The following is a 26113-nucleotide window of genomic DNA, read 5'->3' on the forward strand; positions in this document are numbered from 1 at the left end:
CTCGAGACAACTGAGACTTTCAGAGGCCCATAAATAGATGTTAAAACCGAAAGAGTTTTGGGTGTCTAACACCCTCTGATGCCTTCAAAATTTGATCTGACTGGGCAAGTTATTTCAGCCAGTTTCCATCTCCATTTTTTGGATGAATTTACTCAAAAGAATGTTTAATTCTAGGGGAAAGTTGGTGTCTAGGCTGGTGCAGTGCTGACACAGGTGAGAAATTCAGTGCACATCCAAGAGAAATAAATCCCAGGTCAAGCTCCAGTTCAGCAAGGTGCCTAAGCCTCTGCCTAACTTCAGACATGTGAGTAGTCTAGTTCATTTCTAAAGTAAGGCATACTCCAAAGTACCTTTCCTAAATCCAGGGTCCTGATGCAAACCCACTGAAATCATTGAAGAGACTTTGGTTCACGCTTGCCAAGAAACAGGAGTTAAATTCAATCAGAGTATTGCCAACACATTTTCTTTTACTTTGTAAAACAGACTTTATTTTTTCCTGTAAATCTTGTGCAATATACATTTATATACCTATAGAATACACCTCAATAAAAAGTTTTTTTTTCCATACATTAAATTACTTTTTATTTAATGTCATGAAAAATTCAGACAAAGATTTTTTTTCTTAAATAAACATCTTCCCTCCCCCACCCTACCTTCTTAGCTGACTGGTTTGTAAGAGGAAGTTCGGAGAGTTTTTCTTTAAAAAAATAGAAATTACAATCTTACAAGACAGGACATTCAATGAGAACAGAAGTGTGGTCCTAAATCTAAAAAGTAAAACTTTTTCATAAAACCTGTCTGTATCTACAGTTGTATTTGTGTGTGTGTGTGTTTGTGTGAGAGATGAAAAAAATGTTTTCCATTTTTTCCTTTCATTCATATAGATAAAAAATAACATAAAACTGACTGCAATTTTATATATTTTCTCTTTTGCACCAACATTCACAAGAATATATATATATATATATATATGTATATATATATATATTCCATTTTTATACACAGTGTGAGGGCTCTAGAGGTGGAAATACACTTAGCTAAACTTTCATATAAAACAAACGAACAACAATTAGATCTTCATCCAGGAAAGAGTGATCCCTCGCCTTTCGGTTAGTTTCTCTAAATGAAACCTTTAAACTTTTTTTAAATGATTTTTTTTTACAATTAATGAAACATGTCAAGATAGGTCATGGAAACTGGCCTATATATGGGACACAGTGAGCATCACTAAAAAAAAAAAAAGTGTCACTAAAAAAGTACTATTTAGTTAATACACATTAAAATAGGCTAAAGCAAATTAAGTGTCACTAAAAAGCATGCACTTTAGTTAATGTGCATTAAGACAAGCTAATGCGCATTGTCCTGGGACTTCACAATGGTGGTACTAGATTTAATGTGCATTAACTAAAGTGCGTTAATGCATGTGCAGACACCCCCAGTGCTAAACTGGGAGTGATCTACACCAGATTAACTTGTTTGAAACTATATGCAATACAAGTATTGTCCAAGATTTGCAAAGGTGTCTAGGGGGTTTAGATTAGTACCTCCCATTACTTATAGTGGGCATCTAATTCTCTTAGGCAGCATGGAAGATCTTAGTTTTCAGACTGTTTAATGCAATGCTTTGGCCAGCTGTTGGAATGTGACATTATGGGTGAAAAGGGCCCAAATTCCATTCATTTTAATAAGCCGATTTATTAAAAAAAAAATCATTTCACCAACAACTTGGTTCCTTTAAAAAGGAAGTAAGAATGCTGATTGCTGCAGTTTGGCAGGCTAGGCTTTGTCTAGCACTTCCAGCCTCTTCCTTAAATTCCCCTGTGGCCTCTTATTGCTCAGAATCCAAAATTTCTCCTATTAATATACACTGTATCATCAGCAGGGAAATTGCAACTCAATGGCGAGGGCTCAGTCTTTCCTGATTTAAGGTGCGTTCTTGGTCTTTTGCTGATGAAATGAAAACAGTGACGTTAACCTTGTGCACATTTCCTGGAGAACACCAAAGACAGAAAAGGGTGTGTGCTTTCTCCCTTCGTCGCCCCCTCAAACATTTCCAGACACCTGCAGTGATTACCTTTAAAACAAGGATTATCCTCCTCTTGTGGAAATTGCGGACAAGAGACCCTTTAACAAAGCATGTTTGTTTTCCCACGTGCTTTCTCCCTAAGGCCTGTCTCCCATCTGGGAAGGCAGCCACTAAACTGCTGGAGATGGTACTGCTGTTGGAAATGGTTTTACAAAAGGCACAACCCTGTGTATGAAAAAGGCAATACTGACTTTTCTCAAAAGCTCTGGGATCAAAGAGAGTAGGAAATAAGTGACTCCAGGCCCCACCCCTGCTAATACTGCCTCGGGAAACAGTATATGGCGGGGGTTGGTAGCCTACGGCCTTGAGGACCATTGGATCTGGCCTGGACATGGGGCTTGGACTTTGGCTGCTGTCCCTGTGCTGTTGCAGGGAAAAGCAGCAGCAGCAACCAGACCCTAGTGCCCATCCCCTAGCTGCCTCCACTTTGGGGTGGGTCATTCCGGCCCACAGCTAGAAAAGGTTGCCTACCCCTGGTATATGGCACTCAACATTGCTGTCAACCAGAAGCCTTCTGCAATTTGAGCAAATTCAGGGACAGGCAATGGGTGTATAAGTGTCATGAATATAAGTTAGGCCAGAGAGTTCTGATCTCCCCTGCGAAGGTTAGGAAGGCAGGAAACAAAAAGAAATAGCCTGCGGCAGTATCTTGCATACCGTAGCTTTCAGGAAAGATCCAAGCCCCAGGTTCTTGTTCAGGTTATATTCTGCCTTTACTCAGGTAGAGTCATAGGATTCCCACCTCAGAGAGCTCTGACCGAATAAGTGAGAGTTGTGTTCACCTTTTGCAGGCTGGTTTGCTTACAGCAGCAGTATCCAACCTGGAGCTCACAGGCAGGATGCTGACCACTCGGCCCTCTGCCACTGCTTCCAGCCACAGGACTAATATTCTAGTGCTAAGGTCAACAGGGAGAGCAAAGCCTGATGTTCTCTCGAGATTCGTTGTCCATGGGCCAGCAAAAGTAAGGAAACACTGACACAGAAGACAAAAACCTGCCTTGGAGATGTTCATTTAGCTGAAGTAGAAGAGGTCTGCACTATGGATTTGCAGGACTTCAGTTCAAACCCTGTTGATGACCTAGGCTACTAGAAAAGGGCCGTATCTATATAAGGAATGAATAAATGGGGGGATGGGGGGAGGAGACTCTGGAAATTGGCCCTTAGTTGGTAGAAGTTACTGTTGTCTTTCTAACACTTTTTCCCCCCCCTCCTAAAAGTTTTGGCAATGGGAGGCAGGGCGTAGAAAATAGATTGCCAGCAGCATAACTAAGCGATGGGTGGTCACACAGAGCAAAAGAGACGGTGTCCCTCCACCTTGGTGTTCTCAAAGGAAGTAGATCCTGGTCTTTTTTCTCTGAGACATCATTAGTAGTACATCCCCTACAAAATAGCCTTTGGGGAGACTGGAGATGGCGTGGGGAAGAGGAATAATTACCTTTGTCTCTGTCAACACACAGTAATTTTGCTGTTGATAAAAGTTCCCTTGAGTTCTGCTAAACTAAGAGTGAACCATAAAAAAAAAAAAAAAATCAGTAGCAAAAAGCAACCAAAAAAGTCTTAGGAACAATTCACTGTCCAGGAACTGAAGAGGCAAAAGAGAGGATGGTCTCTGCTTTCCCCTGACACTGCTGGTGAGTTGGCAGGCAGCATTCTTTGCAGCTTGCTTTGCACGGAGCATGGGGAATTCACCTCTCTTATAGTGTGCCTCAAGGTGCTGGCTGTCAGTGGAAGTGGAGCACCAGTCAGGATCAGGCCCACAGGGATGCCTTTGATGCATTGCCCCCGTTGCCCACTCAGTAATGCTGCATCCCTGAATGAGTCATCAACCATGGGGACCGAATTTGGGACCTCTACCTGTATGAACATGAGTGGCCTGACCCTGAAGGCTGAGGCTCTAAGAGGCTCACCACTCTTTGTATATGGGGAGTAGGGAATTCTTCACTTAGCAAGTAATTCTCTGGGAAAAGAAGGTTCATCTGAGACACCGGGTTTCATGGGACAGCTTTAGCAGGGGTTTCTATGAAAATATAACATCCATGGTCCAAACTAACTACTGATTGCAACCATACTGCTGGTTTCAGTGGCTTTCACCCCCAAGCAGTGACACTATGCACACAGCACCTCTAAAATGCAGCTGCCTCTGGGGTACAGGGCAGTGCACAACAGCAGTACACATTAGCTGGAGGCTGAGATTTGGCCATGGGTATGAGAGCAAATCTGTTCTTTTAGGGAAAGTGCACCAGACTTAATGTCCATGCAAGGCAGGTAGTATTCCTGGAACACTTGTTTAGTCGATCGCATGGACTTCAGAGGGGTGGCAGACTTAGCTGACTCTGCCTAGATGCAAAGAGCTGGAGACGCAGTCTAACCCTGACCGTGGAGCTCATTCAACCTGCTTCACTGGAAGTCTTCAGACTCTTACCCTAGCAGCTTTCTTTTCCTTATGAGGATGCTATATTCAATTTCTGCCTCCCCATTTTTCCCAGGGTAGCCTGGTCACTATGGGCCTGGTTTTTTGTTGCCCTGTACCTTGTGCTGTTATTAACCCCAGTGTAATGCAGGAGTAAAACACTGACTTTCTACCTCTGCTCTGGTCTAGTTAAGGTCCAAAAGCTGGAAGGATCCTAACTCTTTTGCTTGCCTCCTCTCTGAACAAGTCTGTATTGCCCCTTTTTTCATTCCGTCACTCTGGGTTTTGTTTAATTTAAAAACAAACATAAAACAAGGTGGGAACAAATTCTGATCCTCGGACGAGCGCTGGTGGGCAGGTCCCTTCGCTGTGTCTTGTGGATGTGCGTGCGTGGGCATGCTCCACTGAGATCCGTGCACTGGGGGAGGTGTTGGTACCATACTACTTACAGGAGAGTCTCCTCTACTGAGCGGAGATTTCACATTCATTTCACCGGCGTGGCAAAGTCAGTTTGCTTTTCCTTCAAGGTGCATTACATTCAAGAGCTATTGCAATCCACAGCAAGGAGGTGGGGCTGAGGGGAGATAACCCAGCCCCAAAGGGTCTTTTGGGCTTGATTCTTTGATTTAAATAAATCTCCTCAACTCCGGAAGTTTCTGTTTGCCTCCAGACTTTGGGAACTAGCAGGTAGTTTGGCCTTAGCTCTCTCGTGGGTCACTGTATTGGAGCTCTGAGTTGAAGACCTCCTTGTACAGAGGGGGGAAATTCAGAGCAGTCTCCGGATGCAGGAGCCGGAAAAATTCCAACTTGTCCAAGTGCAGGTTACAAATGGTTTTCATCAAGGGCAGTTTGGAAACCATCTGCAGGAAGAAAAGAAGGGAAGGGAGTGAGATTTGGGCTTGTTGTTGGTGTCACTTTGAACCAGGCACTCCTAATCTCCAGCAACGTAGTCCATGCCCGAGCTAGCGCTGATGTAAGTCATCACTCTTGTGATGGGCTTATGCCAATGTCAGATCTCCAAGTTCATGTACTGCACCTGGGTAATTTAGAGAGGCAGGATGCAGCACTTTGAGCCTTGTTTTGCACCAGTGAAATGCAGCAGTTTGCTATTTTCATGGGGAGTTTAGGAAATAAAAAGCAGCTGTAGCAGTTTTCAACAGCCTTGACTAGCTGAGGTTTTCCCTTCTACTAGCTGTTGCCCCTGCCTGAAGGTCCCATTGATTGTAGTATTGGAGTATAACAGATGAGTATTTGTGTGCAAACAGCTTTCCGTGTACCTGGGGAGCTAGCCTGGAACCATAGCACCTGGCTTCCAAACACACATGGCCCTAACACTCGGGATAAAGGATGTCCCTTTACTGCATCCAGGAGTGGGCTCCATTATAATTCAGCCGTGAAGCTCACATGAGGATGTAGGAAGGGTACTGCACTTTTCTGCTTTCCTTTTATCCTGGGCTGCATGTCATGCTGAAATCACTTGTCACTGAACCCCTGACAGGAAGCAGAGTTTGTAGGCAGTCTTGGCTGGACCATGCATAGGTCATTGGCTTGAGTCTCAAGAGTCCCTGAGTTCTAGTCCTGGCTATGCCACTGGCCTGCTGGGTAACCCTGGGGAAGTCACTTCCTTCCTTTGTGCCTCAGCTTCCCCACCTGTGAAATGGAGATAAATGATCCTGAGCTGCTTTTTAGAGTAATTTGGGATGTGCTAGTGATGAACAGTGTAAGAGCTGAGTATTATTTTGTCCTGCGTCAGATTAGAGGATTCGAAATGGCTCCTTGTCAGACTAACATTAACAGATCTAGGCCTGTTACTGGAAGCCCAGCAAACCCACTGAACCCAACTAAGGCAGGATGGCCCCTGTGGTCTAGTCCTTTGTCCAGGTTAGTTTTAAACATCTCCCTGTTAAAGGCTCCCCTTACTTTCCCATGCTGGGAGACCACACACAGTACAATGGTTCCTGGCATCAAGACAGTTTTCCCTTGGTTCTAGTCCCCATCTTCCTGGCTGTATTTGAGGCCTGTTCCATTGGCCCTACCACCTCAAGTTGTCCACACTCAGCCCTATTACCTTGGAAAGCTTATCCTCGCTGGAGTGCTTCTTCCGGATCTCATGCTGCAGAGCTAAGTAGATCTTGTCTTGGAGCTTCTGCACCTTCTTGGACTCCGTAAGCCACGGGCGATCTGAGAACAGGCAGGTAACAGTTCTGTCAGCGCCAGGAGGGGATCAGAATCCTTGCAATACAAAGGCTGTGCACAAGCAACTCCCTGAACAAGGGTCTTGTCCCTTGGGGGTCTGCTAATTTGAAAGGCACTGGAAGTTCATAGGTTGCAATCCTGCTTCCTTTGGGGAGTTCTGCTGTGAGCTCCAGCAGGAGCCAGGTCATGTCCACCTGATAAGTTTTTGCCACCTGACAATGATCAGCGGTCTCTGATTTCACTAGGGTGTTTCAGCCTCTGATCCAGTTTAGGGTTAACCCTCCCCAGCATTGCAGCTAAAATGCACTCTTCTGGCTGGAGCTGGGGGCTCCAAAATGGAAACCCCTAATGGCCCTCCCTCTCTCCCTTACCTGGAGAGAACAGGACAGCAGCAGTAAATAGGGCAATCTCTTCCTCTGACAGCTGTAGCCGGCACAGGTTCCTTCCAAGCTCAAAGATGGCATTGATGAGGTCATCACAGCCTAATGAGGGGGCAAGGGGAAAGGCAATGTCATATCACTACACTGCAGTACCCTTTCACTGCAAACAATTCATTTCCCCCACCCTGTACATCTCATGCCATGATGGCAGCCAAGTATGTGGGCCCTTCCCTTGGAGCCAGAGGTGGAAGGGAGTTATGTGGAAGGCTGCTGAAGACTAGGCAGGGAAATAAGAGGGACTTCAAGGTCCCCAACCAGAGAGTCTCTGGATAACAGGTGAGAAGCAGAAGATACTGGGGGAACATATGCTTCATATGGCTAAGAATCTCAGCTCCTGTGCTATCCCATCTTCTTGCTAGTAGTATTAGAGCAAGAAGCACCCTGTCCCATGCAAGACTTCTGACTGCACTCGGGGCCTCTTGGAAACTTCCATCCAAGTGCCAGCCTAATCTAACTTAGGTTGGTTCAAGGAAGTCACTAGAGGCTCAGCCAAATCTGGTAGTATGCACCTCCCCTAATGCTGCCACTCCAGGGAATCAAAAAGACAAGCAAAGTTGGCTTTTCCAATCCCATGTATGCCTCCCCGCTCCATGCAAGGAGCACATGGTACCATAGGCAGTAGTGGGCAATACTGGCCCACAGGTAAGAGTGCCCCTGCTGAGTGCTATCTGTAGCATCTTGTCTCCCAACCTCATCAATTCCACTTGGCTCATGGGCTCGCTGCCCAAGGCTGACTTTCTGCACCATTCCACAGTGGAGGTTGCAGTCTGCAGCCTCATTGCTTCTTGCTGTGGCCCTGTCGGTCTCTCTAGCCAAGCAGGGCTAGGAGTCAGAGAAGAGTCAGCAAGGAAGCAGAAATGCTGGTGCCACAAGAAGTGACACTGCTCCCTCTGATACAGCTGTGAACATTATGAGGATGCTGTGCCACCTTTTGAATGAGGTGTAAGACAGGAGTCCTATAGAGTTCTCTCATCCCTGAACATAAATGCCCTGAGATACTGCCACAGAAGATGCAAGACATTAAGGAACAGAAGTGACAGAAACACAAAATTCAGTGAATGTCAGTGTGCTCCTGCATCACTTAGGTGCTTCTGAATAATCTCTATGGCCCTGCAATGAATGGGACTAAGGTTTGTTGTTACCGAGGGGTTTACCATCAAAAAACAAGGGTTGCAAACCTGCTACCCCTACCTAGCCCCCCCATCCCAGCAAAGCCAGGAGCAATCAACTCCACTCTTACCAAGTGATTTGAACATCTGCACTCCGCCGTGCTTCCCCTCAAAGAGCACCGTGTTGTTCAAGGGGTTGAATGCCCGTATCATTCGGATGAGAAGCACTTCCAGGCAACCTAATGCAGGCAGAAAGACAGCAGACAAGGAGGAGGGGGAGGGCGGGTTTCCATTGTCCCAGGACCGAAAAAAAAGGAAAAGAAAATCCAATCCGAGTCAAAATTCCAAATGGTTAAAAAAAAACAGTTAAAAAAATTAGAATTTGTGTTTATGATTTGAATTGCAATTGTGACCATGATATTTCAACAATGGGAAATATGATCCAGTCAGTCAGCCCCAGGCAGCAGAGAGATAACATGAAGAAAGGAGAAGGTGAAAACAAAATAAAAAAAAGTGGAAGGAAGAAAGGAAGACACTGGTTAGATTCTGCAGCTCAGGACAAATAGGCTCAGGCTGTGAGGTAGCAACCTGCGCAGAACCGGAGGAAGGAGCATGGGCTGCAGCATGGAAGAGTTTGGAGGAGGCACCAGGGCGGGTTGCTCCATCAAATGAGCCAGCTAGGAGGTGCCAGGGTATTTGCAGTCTCTCAGGACCAGGCAGGAGGGTGTAACAGTGCTTCCCAGGTCTAAACAGTTCTGCAGCAAATGTAGCTACTGCCAGATGGCTACTTCTTGGCTGCCCAGCCATCCCCAGTCACCCTGCCCTTGCAGTCACCTGTACCAGGGGGAAGTGGGTAGCAGCTTTGTCCCGGTGTAAGTAACCATGCAAGGCACAGGGCAATGAAGAAACAGATTTGGCCCCCCCGGCCCTGCAGTCTGATCTGCTAGCATGGACCTCACTGCAGGATGGGGGCCTTTGCATGCGACACCAAGAGGAGAGAGGAGTGACAGTGGCTGCACGCACGTCGGGTGCCCTCTGCATCTGCACACAAGCAGAGAGCTTGCTGGGCTGGCTGCAGGTGCCTGGGTCAGAGGCTTCTCCTCCACTCTCTCGCTGGGGTCCCCTCAGAGGTGATGTGGCCCTGAGCCTCAGCTATGTTTTATCCTGCTTGGTGTGGGGTGTGTTATGATGACTGGTTGGCCCTTGGATCTAGTAAGAGGATTCTGGCCACTACTGCAGGAATTCTCAACCCGCATTTGCCAGGTTGCCAGCCCCTGAATCAGTCCTGTCCCCCAGCCTCCACGCATCTTCCCAGTGTTGCAGGGAAAGAAGCAATAGCAGAGGAGCTATCTGGAGGGGAAGGAGGAGGAAGCAGCAGAGCTGCCCTGAGTTCCTGGGCTCTTTCTGCTCTTTCCCTTCCTGTGAGATGGTGTTGGAGGAGAACTCCACCTGCCTCTGGCAGCCCTTCCAATTTACCACTCTTTCCCAGGAAGCAGGGCCGTGAGGAAGGCAGCCAATTGAAGGTGGATCCCTTCTTCCCCAGGCAAGCCTGAAATTCCTGAAGCTTCCTCCATCATTGCCGGTGAGGCTCCAGCTTGCATACCAGTAAGAGCAAGAAGCCTGTAATTATGACCAGCTGCCTTCAAGTCCCTGGCAAAACCATTCTTGACTTCAGCATGTGCAAGGTTGTTTCCTTCAAGGAACTGACCTTGCCGATGCAAAGTGTTTGGTTTGCAGGGCAGAGCAGGTGCCTGGAGCACCCGATGCTTTTGGGGAGAATCATTGCTGCCCTGCTGCTACTTTGACCTTAGCTATTTGAGAGCCCTCTGTTCTGTGTGCTCAAGCTACTGAGCCTAAGGTGGTCCTCATTGATCAGCAGGGCTTCCAGGCACTGGCTCTATCCACAAACTAAATAAAAGTCGCCTCTCCTTTTGGCTCTGGCTGCTGTGACATTTCTACAGGAGACTGTCAGACCAGCCACTTCAGAGGTTTAGAGAGGAGCTGTCCCTTGCTGTAATAGGTCACCCAACACTCCTGGCTGGAAGTAATTTCCAGGTTCATCAGGAAAGCTCTGCTTTGTTCCCATGACAAATTTCAATGGCAAAGGAAAGCTTTGCATTGCCATCAGCTTTTTTCTTCAGCAGCTTATGAGGTTCGAGATGCAAAACTTCATCAAATAAAAATATTCCTCGCAGAAATGCCATTTTGGCCAACACGCCATCATTTTCATTGGGAAAGCAACACACGAGAAATCAACCATAGTCGCAGCAGGACAGCAGGGAGGCAACATTAGCTAGAAACATCAGACCTGGTTCTTTATTACTCTGCACCTTGTGTATACACTAGTGCAAAGTGCTTCTAGGTCACAGTGGGAGTGTTTTACACCTGCTTTATGGTGGCCAGAGAGAACCAGCCCTGCAAAGAGCAACAAATGTTTAAGTAAATGGCACTATAGTAATACCAGGCAGCATTTCAATAGAACTTTGTATGGTCAGAGCTCTGAGACAAACTTATTCAGAGGCATGAGCCTTTGTAGGCTACAGCCTAATTCATCAGATGTTATGAATCTATGAACAAGTTAGCCTGTAAAGTGCCACCCTGCCCTGCCTTCTACCTTGTTTAGACTTGAGGCCCACCTTGGAAAATGCCAGCTCTCATATGGTACAGCACCCTGTGGCACTCTTAGAAGAATCTCTCAGCATACCACGATGCCTCGGCACCCTGGTTGAGAATCACTGGCCAGATCTGACTCTCCTTACCTCATAGAGGCAAGAGAGGGGTTGAAAATCAGACCTGAACCTACAAGTGACCCTGAACAACGAGGCAAAGGGAACCTCCAGATAGAAATCCAGCCTGGACATTAATTCTTGAGTGGAGCCCCAACTGCTTAACCTGTCCCAGCACAGAGCCACCAGCTCCTCAGTGCCCACCCTGAGAGGCCTCCTGCTTTTGCAGAGGATGCCAGTGGTGTGGCTGTGCAGACTGGCTGCCAGGAGGTACCATCGGAGCAAGAGGCACCTCCTCTCCCAAGCACTACAGCTTGAAAAAGGCCTGAGCAGGCACTTGGGTGTCCCATGCTGTGAGATGCCAACTAGATCTTCCACTGTTATTTGGGAGGCCTGACAGGCTCAGCCCACTGGCACTGTGCCCCAGCTCCTGCCAGCTTTCAGGCCAAGACTCCCCTTCTCCACTTTCCCTGTGGAAGGAAATGGGACCTATGGATGTTCTGCCTGCATTATGGAGCGGCATCTGGGGTGGGACTGTGTGTGTGCTCAGAAGGTGAGATTGTTCAGTCTTGGCCTTGATTAAAGAGGGAGAGAAAGGAGGGATGCAGCACTCTGGGGAGAAAGGGAGGGAGAAAGAGGGGAAGTAGAAGGGATAATGAAGGAGAGAAGGGGAAAGAAATGAGGGGAAGAGGGAGAGAGGAGGAAGAGGACAGAGTTAACAAGAGAAGGAAAGAGAAGATGGAAAAAGAGGAAAAGAGACGGCTTTGGCTTCTGCTCTCTCTTACCACGCAAGGGCTCCCAATTCCCGTCTGCAGCCCTGGCCAGGCCTAGAGGTGATGATGACCTCCTGGGACTCAGAGAGGCAGCAGCACCACTACAAGAGAGGAGACTCGATCTGGGCACAAGGGTGTATTGGGGACTGGGGGCTCCTCTCACCCCTTCCCTCAGGGCGCTCAGAGCTGCAAGTGACATGGCAAGAGAGAGAAATTAAGCCTGGAGCCTAATAGAGCAGGCTGAGTTCAGGGCCTCAGAAGTCACCATAGGAATGTGACATGCCTTAGGGGCCAGCATTCAAGCAGCTGTTGTTAAAAAGCCCTAGAGGGCCAGGTTCCCAACCAATTGCAAAATGTATCAGTGACTCAGTGGCAATGCTAGCAAGAGAACTGAGGAGTCCTGGCTCTGCCTGCTCTGCTCTATCTGCTAGAGAATGTTGTTTTTATAAAGCCACCTTGAAATGATTTGGTACTAGGTCCCTGGTGACTTGGTGCCCACACCTCTCATGCCTGCTGTCCTGGTATCTGCACATCTGGCACCTCTGCCACATATCTGCCACATCTGGCACCACAAATGGCATGGCTGCCATCTGACTTCAGGCCTTTCCAGGTAGCAAAGCTGCCAGTGGCTGGTGACAGGCACCTTTAAGGCAGAATTAGTGGACAGGCAGGAAGGGATAATTGGTGTGAGAATTCCCCTTCCTTGTATTGAAGGCTGGGAACAGGCCATAGAGAGGGTCTGTACAGCAAGTGCAGCCAGAGCAGCAGAGTAGAGACCCAAGAGCTCAGATGGGATCACTGTTTAGGAAGAAAAGATCATGAAGGTGGAATGGGAGACTGAAAAGGAAACAGGGTTTGATTAGGCCTCAGTGAAGGGCAATAGCCTTTGTCTCATGAGTACTCTGGGCTCTGCTCTCTCAGCTCCGGGTCTTGTCTCTTATGGTAGGCAGTGGTTTCACTGCAGAGAGACATGATCTTACACTGAGGGGGCTGACTGGGAGCCAACCCCAGTGGTGACACAGCACAGGGCACTGGTATCTTCTTGTTTGAAGTCAACACTATATCCCTGACCTGATTTCCAGACAGACTCTGCCCCAAGAGAGGGAACCAAACCTTATTTTTGCAGGGCAGCCTCCTGCTCAGGCCTTGCCTGCAGGAGAAACATGTCCTATGAATTTAAACTGATTGGAGCAAACCCCATGTGAATGGCTCCACAGGCTCCGCTTAACTCAGTTTAAATTGGTTGAACTTTGGTTGATTGAGGACAAGTTAAAGCCAAACTGAAAGAATCGCTTTTGAACCAGAAGGCAAACAGTCAGGGGTCTTTTCACCAGTTAAATTAAAATGGTGTAAGAATCAGTTTAAGTTAAACCAGTGCATCTTTCCTGCATTGACAAGCCCAATGCTTTGCTGTTCTGTGTTTGTGGCACCTAGTGCAGCTGAGCCCCAAATCCCTGCTCAGGTCTTCTGTTGCAAGAGTAACAGTAATGCATAACAGAATGGAAGCAGTCAATCCAGCAGTCAAATCTCATTGCCTTGGGACATGGTCTTAGTCCCTGACGAGTTATTTTCATGGCACTAAACAATCTGTGTTTAGTGCCATGAAAATAACTCCAGTGAAATAGCAAGGAGGGCAGCCTGGAAGGGTTGGACCAAAAGATTCCTATGGGGTTGATTCACAGCTGGCGGGAGCCTGTTTGGCTCTACTGGCTTCAGTGCCAATTTATGCGAGCCGAGATCCTGGCCTGTTTATTTTTCTCTTGCTCTGTCTGAGGAACCGAGAGAGCTTGGGGGATTTTCCTGAACACAGACCCAGGGGCCCAGGTTGCAGGGATAATCAGAGGGCAGTGCACAGCTGGGAGAGCTGAGGAACAGAGCAGGTGGCTATGAACAGACTCGAGGTTGATTTGCAGCCTGTTGGCTAGTCACTAACTAGGTAACTGTGACTGGGAGTCAGTGAGCCACGTCTCCTGGGGTACTAGGCTGTGCTCTGCTCTGGAGTGCAGACAGAAGAGGGCAGATAAGGTGAATGTGGCATCCTGTGAGCGGTCGCCATGCCCCCCAGCCTCGAGGCATGCATTGCCTATGCTGGAGAGTGTGACCAGTGGCATGTGCTGCCATGAGAGACAGCTGCCAAAATTGAGCACTGGGAAGGAAGATGGGATTAGGCTGACACTGCACCTAGCTCTTGAGGCTGAACTCTGGTCCTTTCTGTTAGTCACTCAGCTGACTGCAGAGGGAAGTCCAGAGCACACACACGAGGGCAGGGCATGCAGTGCTTTCAGGAGCCAGGCCCATGAGAGAGCAAGCAGGGCCTTGCTGGGCTCCGGACAGCTCCTGCTTTGGTCACCAGGCTGAGCCTCCTGGAGGTGCTATGAAGTGACAGAAGGGTGGCTCTCAGCCACTTTTTTTGCTCATGGGAATGGCCCAGGGATGGGAATGACCTCAGGCATAAATCACAGCAGCCTCAAGGGTGCTCCAATTCATAGCAGCTTCTGCAAAGCAGCCCCAACCTGTTCTACAGTCCACAACAGCCCAGCTCATAGTAAAGTGACATGGCCCTGTCCCAGCAAACCGCCAGTATTGATGTTCCCAGGGCCCATTTAAGGCCAGTATATGGCAGCCCCTTATAGTGCCAGCACCATGACAACTGCCCCCCAAACTATCTTCATTTTTGCAGCCTGATGGCACTGCCTGGTGGCCAGTGCATGGGCTAGAACACCATGTGTTCATCTGCCTAGGAGCTGGAGCTGTTGGGAGCTGAGGACTGTGGGTGGGCAGGGTCCCATCTGTATCTGCATGGTGAGTCTGTGTCCCCAGCTCTCTCACCTGCTTTCAGGAGGATGATCTGGTCATTCTGGCAGAGCTCCATGAAGCCGTCGATGCGCTTGGCAAACTCCACCACGTACTGGATGGCATTGGAGATCTGCAGGGAGCACTGCTGCCACATGGCCTCACAGCTCTGCAGTCACAACAGGGCATCTCAGACAGCCTGTTCCCCTCTGTCACCACCCACCCCTCTGCAGCTCCCTGGGCTCAGGACTTGGGGGGTGCCAGCAGGGGTGCCCTTGGTACTGTGTCATTCTGGGATATGCCAGCCCTGGAGGCAGGCCCCAACCACAAGTGTGCACCTCCCTCTGGGATGCGCACCTCTAGTCCTGGGAATATGGCAACCCACCTACCAAGCTGCACAGCCACCCCCTGAGCTCATGGCCGTGGGGTTCTGCCCTTGACCCCAAGCCACTGGCAGCCTTATGAGGCAGCAACTTTGGCCACTACCCTTCCCCTGATCCCATCCTTCATTCACCACCTCCTGTGGACTGTCCAGCTGGGAAGCAAACAGCACCCTAAGGCAGGAACAGGAGGACAGCTCCTGACCCGTGAGGAGCTCCTGTAGGTGTAGGGTGACCCAGGAAAGGAGAGTGCTAGGGTGGGATCCTGTGGCAGCATGGAGCACTGAGGCAAGGGCCCTGTGGCCAGGAGGAAGCAGGAGGTGGTTACCTTGTTCTGCAGGTTCCGGATCTCATCTTGGGTGTACAATGTCCATGCTAGTTTCTTGAGCTCCTCGGTCGTGTACTGGCAGGTCTCCAGGTGGGATTTGACCACGGTCTGTGCAATTCGGTCTATAGAGCAAAGGCAAAGTACAGCTGAGAGGTGGGGCCTTAGGTATTAGGGTCAGTGGGTTCTCAAAAGCTAGCTTCCCACAACGTAGCGTAGGATGGTGCATGGGGAGCCCAGGGATCTGAGCCCAGGGATCTTTTTATGTCTGTAAGCACCCACTGGCAAAAAACAAAGTGCCTATGGCTGGGTGGCTTGCCTGGCTTTGGATGGCAAGGAAATGCCAGAGACTGGAAGCCCTTACTGTACTTTCTGCTGCTTTCAGCACAGATCAGGTTTCCCCATAGAAGAAGACACTAGCCTACTCCCCCTCTTAGTTAATGGAAACGGCCTTTTAGCTCAGCAGTAGAGGCCTGTGCTTCCAGCACAGCTCACCTGGCGTTCAGATTTTGTCCTGAGCCCTGGCAAACTAAGCCCACATTATACTGTAAGAGGGCAGAGGGTATACTGACCAGTCTCAATCACTGAAATATCCGAGGTGAGCTGGCTGCCTTCCAAGGTGCTGTGTGTGAAGAGGCTTGGTTCAAGCATCAGCTCGTAGATGGGCTCCTGCTTGATGAGCTTGGCATCACTGATGTCCATGCTGGACTGGTCCGGCGAGGGCTGAGCGGAGGTCAGGAGGTCAAGGTTGTAGTAGGTGCTGCCCCCTTCGGGGGTGAGCGGGAAGTCAAAGAGGAGCCCGTCCGACAGGGTGGAGATGTCATCCAGGTCAGAGAGCCCGCTGCTCACGCTGGTTGTGTAGACGCGGGTCAGGCCTTCCGAGTCGTCCTTGGCGATGCCATTCTGCTCCTGACTCTGCTGGTGCTTCTGTACCTCAGCATACAGGCTGTCCCGCTGCTTCTTGGACATGCGCCCAAATTTCACCGCTGGGGAAAGGAGGGGGCAAGAATGAAGCAAGGCTATAGGAGTAGGTGTGTGGCACATGGTGCCTGGCAAACCATGGCTTAACAACAGTGCTGCCACCCCAGGCTCAGAGGACGGCGGGGTGAGGCCAGGGAATCCTGGCACCCTCAGGACAATTTACTATGTTCTGATGGGTTTTTCTCTCAACGTCATTATTACTGCAGCCCAGGGAAGCCTCTTTGGGAGGAGGCCCGGGATATGCCTTTCGCACAGAGAACACGAAAAGATGGTTGCAGTGGGCAAACTAGGACTTGGAGGCACCATTCAGAGCACAACTTATTCAAGTTTTTCAATGGAACAAAGAAACCCTGAAAAGCTCCAGTGGGTCCAACGCCAGGCATTTTGCTATGGGTTACTGAAGCCCCTTTAAAAACCTTTTTTTTCTTTTGTTTTGTATTGTTTTTCAAGTTAGGGCAGTGTTTCAACGAAGACCAGCATTTCCAGAAGGGTACCTCCTGTTTGAGAAGGGCTAGAATTAAAGGTTTGGACATCCCCACGCTCCTTTCTGGGCCCAAGCTAGCCTCCGAATTTCAGCTGGCTTCATGAATCGTTTTAGACACCAAAACTCCATTTTTTAGTGAATTTACTATTCTTTGAAAAAAAAATCCACCCAGCTCTAATTAGGAGATGGTGCCTGCCCCAGGGAGCTAGCAGGGAGGGCAGTGATGGAGCTGGGGCTAGAGCCCAGCTCTCCTGGCTCCCAGGCTGCAGCAGTATCCACCAAGCAAAGGTCTCCCTGTTAATCAGCCCAACCCAGGGCTCAGGAGTTCCCAAGGTGCCCAGACAGAGCAACCTCCTATGAAGCAGACTCACCATCACGCGACATGCCCAGGGCCAGGCACTTCTGCAGGCGGCAGTGCTGGCACCGGTTTCGGTTGGTCCGGTCAATCAGGCAGTTCCTCTGGCGTGAGCAGGAGTAGCTGGCGTTATTCTGTTGGCTTCTCCTGAAGAAGCCCTGCAAGGACAAGGGGACAGGTCAGACGGGGGGACGGGGTCTCTCCCCTGGCCTCAGCCTGCTTGCAGAGCTATTGCAGGGGCCTTCTGAAGGAACCCACCTAGGAACCCAGCAGGCCTTGCCTGTTGTTGCATCAGACTATTCCCAGTGGAAACTAGGGGTTGTTCCCCCTGTGCAGGAGGCAGTGGGGAGTGCACTAGGGTAGTCCCACTAAGTGGTGTGACAGTGGCGACGGGAACCAGGCACTGCCAGGGAGGGTCTGTGCAGCCTGTCCCATCCAACCCTCCTCTGGAAAGCACCTAAGCTGGGATCTTCCCCAGAGCTTCAGGGCATCTGACTCAGGCTTCATGGAAACCCCAACCGGGGGCTGCTCTGGTGTCTGCTGAGCAGGGGGCTTATGGTCCAACAGGTCTGAAACAAAGCCACCCTTCCCTAGTCTCCAGGCTGGGGCTGTCCCCTCCATGACACCTGCTAACCTGAGGCCTGAAGATAGCCACAGGTTTGATTCATCTCCCAGACCAGGGCTCACCTTGCAGCCTTCACATGTAATGACTCCATAGTGAATCCCTGAAGACTTGTCTCCACAGATCTTACATGGGATCACTTCGATTTGGGCTGCAGCGGGGGACAGGGAAGGAACAAAACAGACAATGCCAAACAGTTAACCGTAGAGTCCTTGTCTTTGGTGAAAGGAATTATTAACACCCACCCCTTTGCAGGCAGGTGCCTGGTGGCACTTTAAACACCTTGGTAAGCCCTGCTGTGTGGTGGGGACTGCCTTTGCCCCCATTTTACAGTTGGAAAACTGAGGAAGCGATTTCCTGGAGGTCTGTCAGCAGGACAGTGGCAGAGCTGGGAACAAAGCCCATTGGGACCAGGCATGTGCTGCTTCCAGCCTGCAAACCTGTTCACTGAGCAGCAGCATGTGTTCAGCTCAGCAATTAGCCCCCTCCACTCTCCCATGCACCAAATACCAGGTAGCTCTGCTGAGGCCTTAGGCCACAGGGTCCAGTCAGGGTTTTTATCCTCTTTTACCCCGGTGGATAAAAAGACTGCAGGCATGGGGGCACATGAACTGGCTCTTGTGGGGGTGGAGCCTTTCCATGAGTCAGCTGCCCTATGGTAACTGCCCATGTGCATGGTCCTGTCTGGAGGTACATGAGAATTACCCCTGCAGCAGCTATGAGGGGTAACAGTGCATCTGCAAAGCTGCTGACATGCCATAAACACCGTTCCCCCGCTCCCACTGTGGTAAGTCCATGTGCCCCTGCCTACAGGATGGACCCATGCTGGGTTGGCTTTGTACATGTCCTAGTTGCAGTTGAGGGTGGTTTCCAGTGCATGCAAGAAATGGATGATTGCTGGTATGATCCAACACACCTGCCCTCTTCATATAGTTCCTTCCTCTTTGCCCTCCTGTAGATGCAAATCAGTCAGGGCAGGGACTGTCTCAGTGAGGTCCCTCCCAGCTCTTTGATTCCTTGATCATTGCTCATCCTATGGGATTCAAAAGGTGTCAAACCCCAAGACCCTGCTGTAAGAAAAGAAACTGTATTCTCAGAGAGAGGACCTGGTAGCAGCTTACCACTACACCAGGGGTGTACATCAAGGGCTCGGTGAGCTACTGTTCACCAAACCCTTGATAGGAAAACCAGGAGTAATGGCCACAAACTCCTGGAAGATCAATTCAGGCTCAACATTAGGAAAGACTTCTTCACAGTCAGGGTGTCCAGACTGGAATAAGCTCCCTCCAGAGGTGGGGCAATCACCTACCCTGGAAATCTTCAAGAGGAAACTGGATGGTCAGCTTACTGGAGTCACCTGACCCCCAGTTATCTTTCCTGCTTAGTGGAGGGGGCTGGACCCAATGATCTTCCAGGGTCCCTTCCAGCCTTACAATCTGTGCATCTATGAATCTTTGCAGTGCTTCCCCCTTGGATGTGCTCATTGGCCATTCTCAGAACAGGGGTGGTTTAACTCTGCAGTTTCCAGTCCTTTCTTCCTTTCTTTTTAAGTGCCCTGGGGAGAGATGCCTGGCCAGCAGCCCTGGAGAGTCAAGAGACTCTGTTACCTTGCAGGACACATCCCTCTGGGGCTAGAAATAGTTCAGGGGGTTTGCTAAGAACACCTTATAAATAGAGTGTCCTCTTTGGTACCTTGTCCATAACTCACTACATACGTCTATACAGATCTCTGAGTAACCAAGCACTCTCGAAACACAGGGCAAGACTGTCTCCTTGACAGTGTGGCATATGCAGCACCCTGCACAGTAGGACCCTGCAAGCTGAAGCCTTGACAGGCCTTACTCAACACATGCCACTTATAACCTGGCCCTGGGCCTCTCCACTGGGATTGTCAGGCTGTTTGGCCAGTGGCTTCGGGGATTTGGCCCCTGGCAACCAGCCCGGACCCCAGCTACCTGCTGTCTGTGACATAGTGACAGCTTGTGGCACTCCCATCACTTGCGCACAGGATCAAGCACTTTGTGTTTCATAGTTGGTCCCCTGCCTCAGCTGGTTCCCCTCCACCTGACAGCTGAGTTGACTGCTGGGTGGTTTGGCTTGAAGGACAATAGTCATCTCTTCCTTCCCAGGCAGAGTGGGCACAATCCTGCCCTATGCATGGATGTGTCATCTCCAGCTCTGGCTGGTATAATGGATGGGATTTGTGACACTCCAATGGGGTCACTGTCTAACTGCTGCCACTAGCACAGACCCCAACTGAGCCACACACATTGCCATGAATCTGAAGGGGATTCTGTACTGAAGCAGTTGGGTACAGTCACACTGCAATTCTGTCTGGCCCACGGCTACCCTGAACTATCACCATCACACAGCCTCTCCTCAAAACCTGGCCTGGGATTGATGCACTGCAGCCACCTCGGGGATGACTGGGCCTGGCTTAGTCATTGCAACCAGCGGCATGAAAACACTGACCTGCCCAGTGACATAGCTGCATATACACTGAATATATTAGGGAAGAGGAGTCTGGGGCATCCACAGTCTGTCTGACTTGCATATTTAGGCTGTAACCAAGAACCATCTCTGGGATTTTCAACGATAGTATGAATTTTAAAGCTGGACAAGGGGCGGCAGTTCCCATTCCGCCCAGGAGATGGCAATAAAAAGCTTTACTGTCTGGATGCATTATAGCTGGCCTGGAAGGTGAAGAGAAAGGACTGGACTTCAAGTCCTGCAGTAGCGGATGGGTGAAGACAAGGATTTCAGGGCTCAGGTGCATAAAGGGACAAGCTTCCTTGCCCCTGATCCTCCGCAGCTGCCCTTCTCAAAGAGGAAACCAGCAGACGTGACATGGAAGGCAGGTCCCAACATGAGCATCAAGAGGCACTAAGGACACTAAGGGTCAAAGGGACTTGCACAGACACATGAAAAGCTACCAGGCCTGGCTGGGTCGTTGGCCAGCAGTACCACCTGGGGCCCATCATGGCTTGGCTTACCCCACAGCTGCTTAGTTCGGCCAGGACTGAGGCAGACCCTGTGTTGTGACCCTAGACAGATCAGGCTGGAAGCTACAGAGCCAGAGCACCTCATGGCCAGTCTGTGTCCAGTACCCTCAGTCCAGCTGCCTCCATTATAGCCAAGTCCTATAGTGTAAAGGCTGCTACTTCCCTATGGAGCCCCAGCATGCGCTAAGATTGCCGGGTTCTCCTCCTGGCTCTGCCACTGCCCTGCTGGGTGATTTTCTACAAGGCATGTCACAGCTTCGTGCCTCAGTTTCCCCCCATTAAAGATGCCACCATAAAGCACCTGTAGGAGTCAGTGTCATTTATTGAGGCCTGCAGAGCTCAGTCCTGACAACTGTGCTGGGCACTGAATGAACATAGGCAGCCTTGGGCCCAAAGGCTCACAGCCAAGGCATAAAACAAAGCAGACAGATGGAGACAGACACAGGGAGGTGGACCTGCAACATTCGGGACCTTTGGGTTTTCCCGTGAGATCACTGACTTTCCTGCCAGACGCAGATGAGCATCAGGATGGGGCTGATAGGGGGTGGGAAGGGGAAACAAGACCGGCCAAGTTTGCTGTGTGTCTCCTGAAGGTGTGAGAAGGGAACAGAGCACCATATCCCCTTGAGAGACCCCACATCAGCACTTGTGGGCTTGCTTCCATGCTTCTGGCAGGAGGGGAGGCAAAACAGGTGCTAAGGTGTCTGGTACTTGGGCACTGCCTGGTTGAGCTGCATGAAGGCATAGCAATAACAGGAGCAGCAGAGCTGGCAGGTTTAACGTAGCAGTGACATTGGGAGTTTGTGGTGCAGGGCCAGAGGAGGCCAGCTGTGTCCCGGATGAGGCAGTGCGTAGGGCCATGCTGAAGATGTGGGTGTATCTGGGAGTATGCACACTCATTCCGATCTCATTCGCTGTGGTATAAGCCTGGAGTATCTACAGTGGAGTTTGTGTGGGCTGGGGTGTGTGCAGGTGTAGAGCAGGGAGGAGTCCCAGACTGGGTGTGTGACTGGGCGGATGCATGCATAGCCTTCCCTGTCCTGGCTGCGTGTGCATGTGTGGAGGGTGGATACACAAGAGGCCTGCATCCTAAGTTATCTAAATGAGTGCATATAAAGCACCAAAACTATGTCTGGGTCCTGGAATTTGTTTGTATGCAGCAGTTGTGCTTGCATTTGTGTGTATGAGAGAAAGACAGGGACAGTGAGGTGGTGGGTGTGTGTACAGCACATCTGTGTATGAGACAAGGATGGGGTGGGTAATTTGTTCTGGGTTGAGTGGGTATGTGTTTATGCAGCATGTGTGCCTGCATGTGTATGTGTGGGAGGGTGGATGTGTATACAACATGTGTTCTCCAAGCTGTGGGTGTATATACACACACACACAGAGCCCACGTGCATCCTAGGTTATAAGTGTATGTGCCTGCAGCATGGCCGTGCCCCAGGCTGTGTGCATGGGGGCCCTGCAGAGCAGAATGGAATGGATTGTCCTGGCTGCATTCACTCCCCCCTGTCTGTGGGGGAAGGATACACCCTCACCATCTTCCCAGAAGCACGGGTGCTTTGGGGACAGTCCTGTTGACAACATCTGTACAGGTGCTGGGGGCTTCTGGGGAGAGGGTGTGAACAGGCCTTCAGATGGGCTTATCAGAGCCTCATTAGCAGCTACCTGATAGCTAGGCTTTTCACTGCTGGAGGAGACAACTGTATGTGCAAAGGGTGGCTGTCCTCAGAGCATCCTGTGCCTTGGGGTAAACCTCCCGGCCAGCACTCAGCTTTGCTCCATCTTTTCTTTCGGCAAAATGTAAGACTCTGTTCTTGGGGTGCTGGAGGGATCTCTGAGAATAAGAAGCCACTGAAGTGCAGACCCTGTGGTGGAACCTGGGAGCCTTTTAACCAGGCGCAGCACCAATTTAGGACGGGGGGGGGGGGGTGTTTAGGAGAGACACAAAATGGAACGGAATGGGTTAGGCTAGAACTGGGCCACAGCCTGGGGGCTTTGTCTAACAGAAAGAGACCTGGGATTTTGAAGGACTTGAAATGGCTTTTTCCAACTCATTTCTGCAAGTCCCCAGTAGGGAAAAGACCTGCGGGGCTGCAGTGGGAGAGAGAAGAAGAAATGATGCAACATGGCTTTCCCTACCCTCTGTGCATGCTTGCAGGAAGATGCCCTAGAATGGATTTATTTGCTCCCCTGGGCCAGAGGCAGCATGCACTGAAGTCAATGCCAAGCCTCCCCTAACCATAAGCCTGCCCTCCCTGTCTCTAGACCCCATGGGAGCATGTCGCAGCACCTAAACCACAGACCCCTGCCCTGCTTCATCCCCCCACAGTCTTCCCTGGACCCCTGCTGGGAAACATCCTCCCAGGGTCTCATCTCCTGGAGTCTTCAGAACAAGACTGAACAGCTACTGGAGCTCAAACAGGAGCTAACTCTGGGTGGGCCCGTGGCCCCGGCTCTGCAGGAGGTAGAGCACTGAGCAGCAGGGCGGTTGCTGCTCCCTTCTGGCTATATCACCTGTGGAGCTGCTGGCCCTGCTGGCAGCACTTCACCAGGTTTCCCCCTCTGGATTAAGTAGGGGAAGGCAAGAACCTAGGACCAATATAGCAAACAACCCTGGCTCAGGGCCCCTTTGGCAGCATGGCAAATCCTCTTCCCTCAGCCCAGAGGAGGGCTTTGCAGAGGAGGGCTTTTCTACTGAGCTGCTAATAGGTTTCATCCCTTTCATTTTCCAAGCTGTCCCAAGCTGCACAGGCTGATTTTGTAGAATCTTTCTCTCTCAGCCACCTCCCCAGGGGCGAGACGGACCTTTTGGCCAGTAGTTTCCCAAAGCTGTCAGAAAAAAGGAAACCTGATATTCCACAGTGCTGCGTGCCCACCAGTACATTTAAAGTCAATGGGACATGCAGGTTCTCTGCATCCCTGAAAACAGACCCTTCAACCAAGGACGACTCAACCCACCAAACACGTGGCCACATCTGGGGTGGAATATGTCATGGCCTCACTTATACATCTCATCCAAGAGGCAGCACTCTTCATGGGGACATTACCTGTTATCCCTGTGGATATGGCACTCATGTGGAGGAAGAGCGTCCCCTCCTGGGCACACTCCATGCCTGTGGGTGGGAGGTCTCTGCTGAGTCCACAGCTGCTGAGCTCACAATTTCATATCCCATAGCACTATTATCCTGGGCCTTTTTCACCCTGTGACTGAGCACTTAGTAATGCCCTGATTTCTCTGCCTCTCTGGGTGAGGTTGAGCTTTCTTTTGCTCGCTGTCTTATGGCCGTGTTAGATCAACACAACACTCCTCTCCCAGTGCATGGTGCCATGCCCATGGGAGGGCACAGGTCTGGTATCTGCCCAGCAGAGCCCCTTGCTGAGGTCACCACCTGTCCCTCGGCCAGTCCTTCCTCCCCACTAACCCAGGCAGGACCGGCATGTGCTCTGATGGGTCCCTCTGAGCACTGAGCCACTGGAGCTTAAACAAGCAAGGGCGGGGAGGTTGCTGGGCAAAGGGGCAGGCTCAGCTGGCCCAGACCCCCCTGCTTAGGATGGCAGGTGAAGCTACAAGGGCATCAGGTGCTCCAGTTGCCTTGTGTCTATATTTCCCTGCTGGGGGAAGGGCAACTAATGATTATGATCTACTGCCTCTCTCTTTCCTAGCACTCTTCATCACTAGACCTCAAAGCCCTTTACACAGGAATCATTATCCCCTTCTCACAGACAGGAAAAGTGACTGGCCCCCAGGAACTCAGCAGGCCAGGAATAAAACAGCATTGGAGTGGGCCATGGAGTCGGTGTGGAGTGGGTGCTCCAGAGGACAGCCTACAGGCACACTGAGAGACTTCGCTTGAAGGACGCCCTTTACTGCAGACCCGGTGGGGGTAAGGCCTGAGGCCTGGAGAAGCATTCGTTCCAGGGGTCACCACGTGCTCTACAGGCACTCATCAATGAACCCCCTGAAGCTGTTACCCCATCTGCCAAGGGTGCGGTAACAGGAGTACAAGTAGATGACACGACTTGACCAAGGTCACCCAGGGAGTCAGAAGCAGAGTCAGGATGAGACCCTTGCAGTTCCATTCACCTGCATTGCTGTAACCAGCAGGCAGCATGTGTGGGGCACAGGATGCCCTGCAGAAGGAGCTGGCGGGGGATGGCTCTTGCAGAACAGCATCCAACAGAATGGCCTTGGCAGGCCAAGCTTCCCTACGCATTCCCACAGGACTCACAAGGCATTTTCTCCCTGGTCAGCTCCCCAGCAGTCTCTTCTTTTCCCCTTCTTCCTCCGGCTTCTAAGGATCTCTCAGCCAAATCTGCTCTGGTGTAAGGCCAGGCCTGAGTGTTTCAGGAAGTCACCAAGCCATCTGCAGCTCCCCAGCTAGATTCTGCTCAGAGCAGGTGGGTAGGCAGGGACTGACCCAGAGCCCCTGCCTGGAAAAGTCTCCAGGCACCTGAGTTTAGAGCAGAAGTTGCCAAGAAATACATGCACTAAAAATGTCTCTGTTTGCTTGGTGCTCACTGAATACTGCTGGCCTACAGGTTTCATTCAAGCGCAAATCCTCACTTGGATGTTGGCCAAGCAGCTAGGAGGAATCCAGGAGGAAGGATCAAAATACTCAGTGCTTAGAATGAATTTGCTTATACTGCCCCTGCCAGAAAGGCACTGCCCCCTTGTTTACTGATAGGGAAACTGAGGCAGTGTAAGCCAGTGGGTTCCCTCACCAGCTCCAGAAGAATTTAGAGCTACACCCACAGCCCTTTCAGGGGATTCTTCTAGCCTTATTCTTCTAGCATGGGAAAGGCATCAAATAAGACAGTTCTTCCTCCTGTTTGGGTTGATACCCCCATAAGTTGTGATTTTAACAACAGATAATGCTACCTCCAAGAGCTGGGAATAGAACTCAGGCATCCAGGTTGCCACTGCCCCATCTTATTCCAGCCACTGGGGTCAAACATGGATCTGCTGTGACATGGTTTGCAAGTCCCATTCTAGCATCCTCTGCCAGCTACTGAGGACCCTGAGCTGCGGCCCTTTCCATGCCCTAACAGACCAACGGCTTCAGTAGAGAAGAGGCCCAGTGACAAATAGTGATCAGAGGAGATTCCTAGCCCCCTTTCTCCACACTGGTTGAGCAAAAGGGGAGAGAAAGATTTGGGGGTAAGTGAGGTACAGGACATCAGAACGATGGGGTGACATTGTAGGAGCATAGCTGGGGAGCAGGAAAGGGGGGAAAGGACTTGCTGCCTCCCATGCATTGGAGGGAGAGATTGATGCGGGAGCTTTTCCCTCACCCACAGCACAATGCTAAGCCCATATTACAGCACAGGTCTATTTTCTGTAACAGCATTCATCCCTATTAATGCAATCCCACAATAAACCAATCTACAAAGAGTCACCCTCCTCCTGACAGAAGCTCTCAGCATATCC

The 26113-nt window shown here is 50.4% G+C and overlaps 1 protein-coding gene and 1 long non-coding RNA gene across 2 annotated transcripts in view; one reads left to right on the plus strand and one right to left on the minus strand.

Moving 5' to 3' along the window:
* Nucleotides 1-26113, plus strand: part of LOC109283713 (uncharacterized) — an 83064-nt gene that overhangs the window by 5201 nt on the left and 51750 nt on the right. The gene's annotated exons all lie outside the window — the stretch shown is intronic.
* The window catches only part of LOC102569438 (nuclear receptor ROR-beta), a 42142-nt gene continuing 17257 nt past the window's right edge, over nucleotides 1229-26113 (minus strand). Inside the window, exons 2-10 of the mRNA XM_006259029.4 lie at nucleotides 17746-17831; nucleotides 17075-17216; nucleotides 15811-16224; nucleotides 15242-15363; nucleotides 14570-14702; nucleotides 8373-8480; nucleotides 7064-7174; nucleotides 6565-6677; nucleotides 1229-5356 (exon numbers count right to left, since the gene is read on the minus strand). Of these exons, the coding sequence (XP_006259091.2) occupies nucleotides 5195-5356; nucleotides 6565-6677; nucleotides 7064-7174; nucleotides 8373-8480; nucleotides 14570-14702; nucleotides 15242-15363; nucleotides 15811-16224; nucleotides 17075-17216; nucleotides 17746-17831 (1391 nt within the window). The 3' untranslated portion in view covers nucleotides 1229-5194. The remainder of the gene's footprint in view (nucleotides 5357-6564; nucleotides 6678-7063; nucleotides 7175-8372; nucleotides 8481-14569; nucleotides 14703-15241; nucleotides 15364-15810; nucleotides 16225-17074; nucleotides 17217-17745; nucleotides 17832-26113) is intronic.

The sequence above is a fragment of the Alligator mississippiensis genome, chromosome 16 (assembly GCF_030867095.1).
Source record: "Alligator mississippiensis isolate rAllMis1 chromosome 16, rAllMis1, whole genome shotgun sequence".
In the NCBI taxonomy this organism is placed as follows: domain Eukaryota; kingdom Metazoa; phylum Chordata; order Crocodylia; family Alligatoridae; genus Alligator; species Alligator mississippiensis.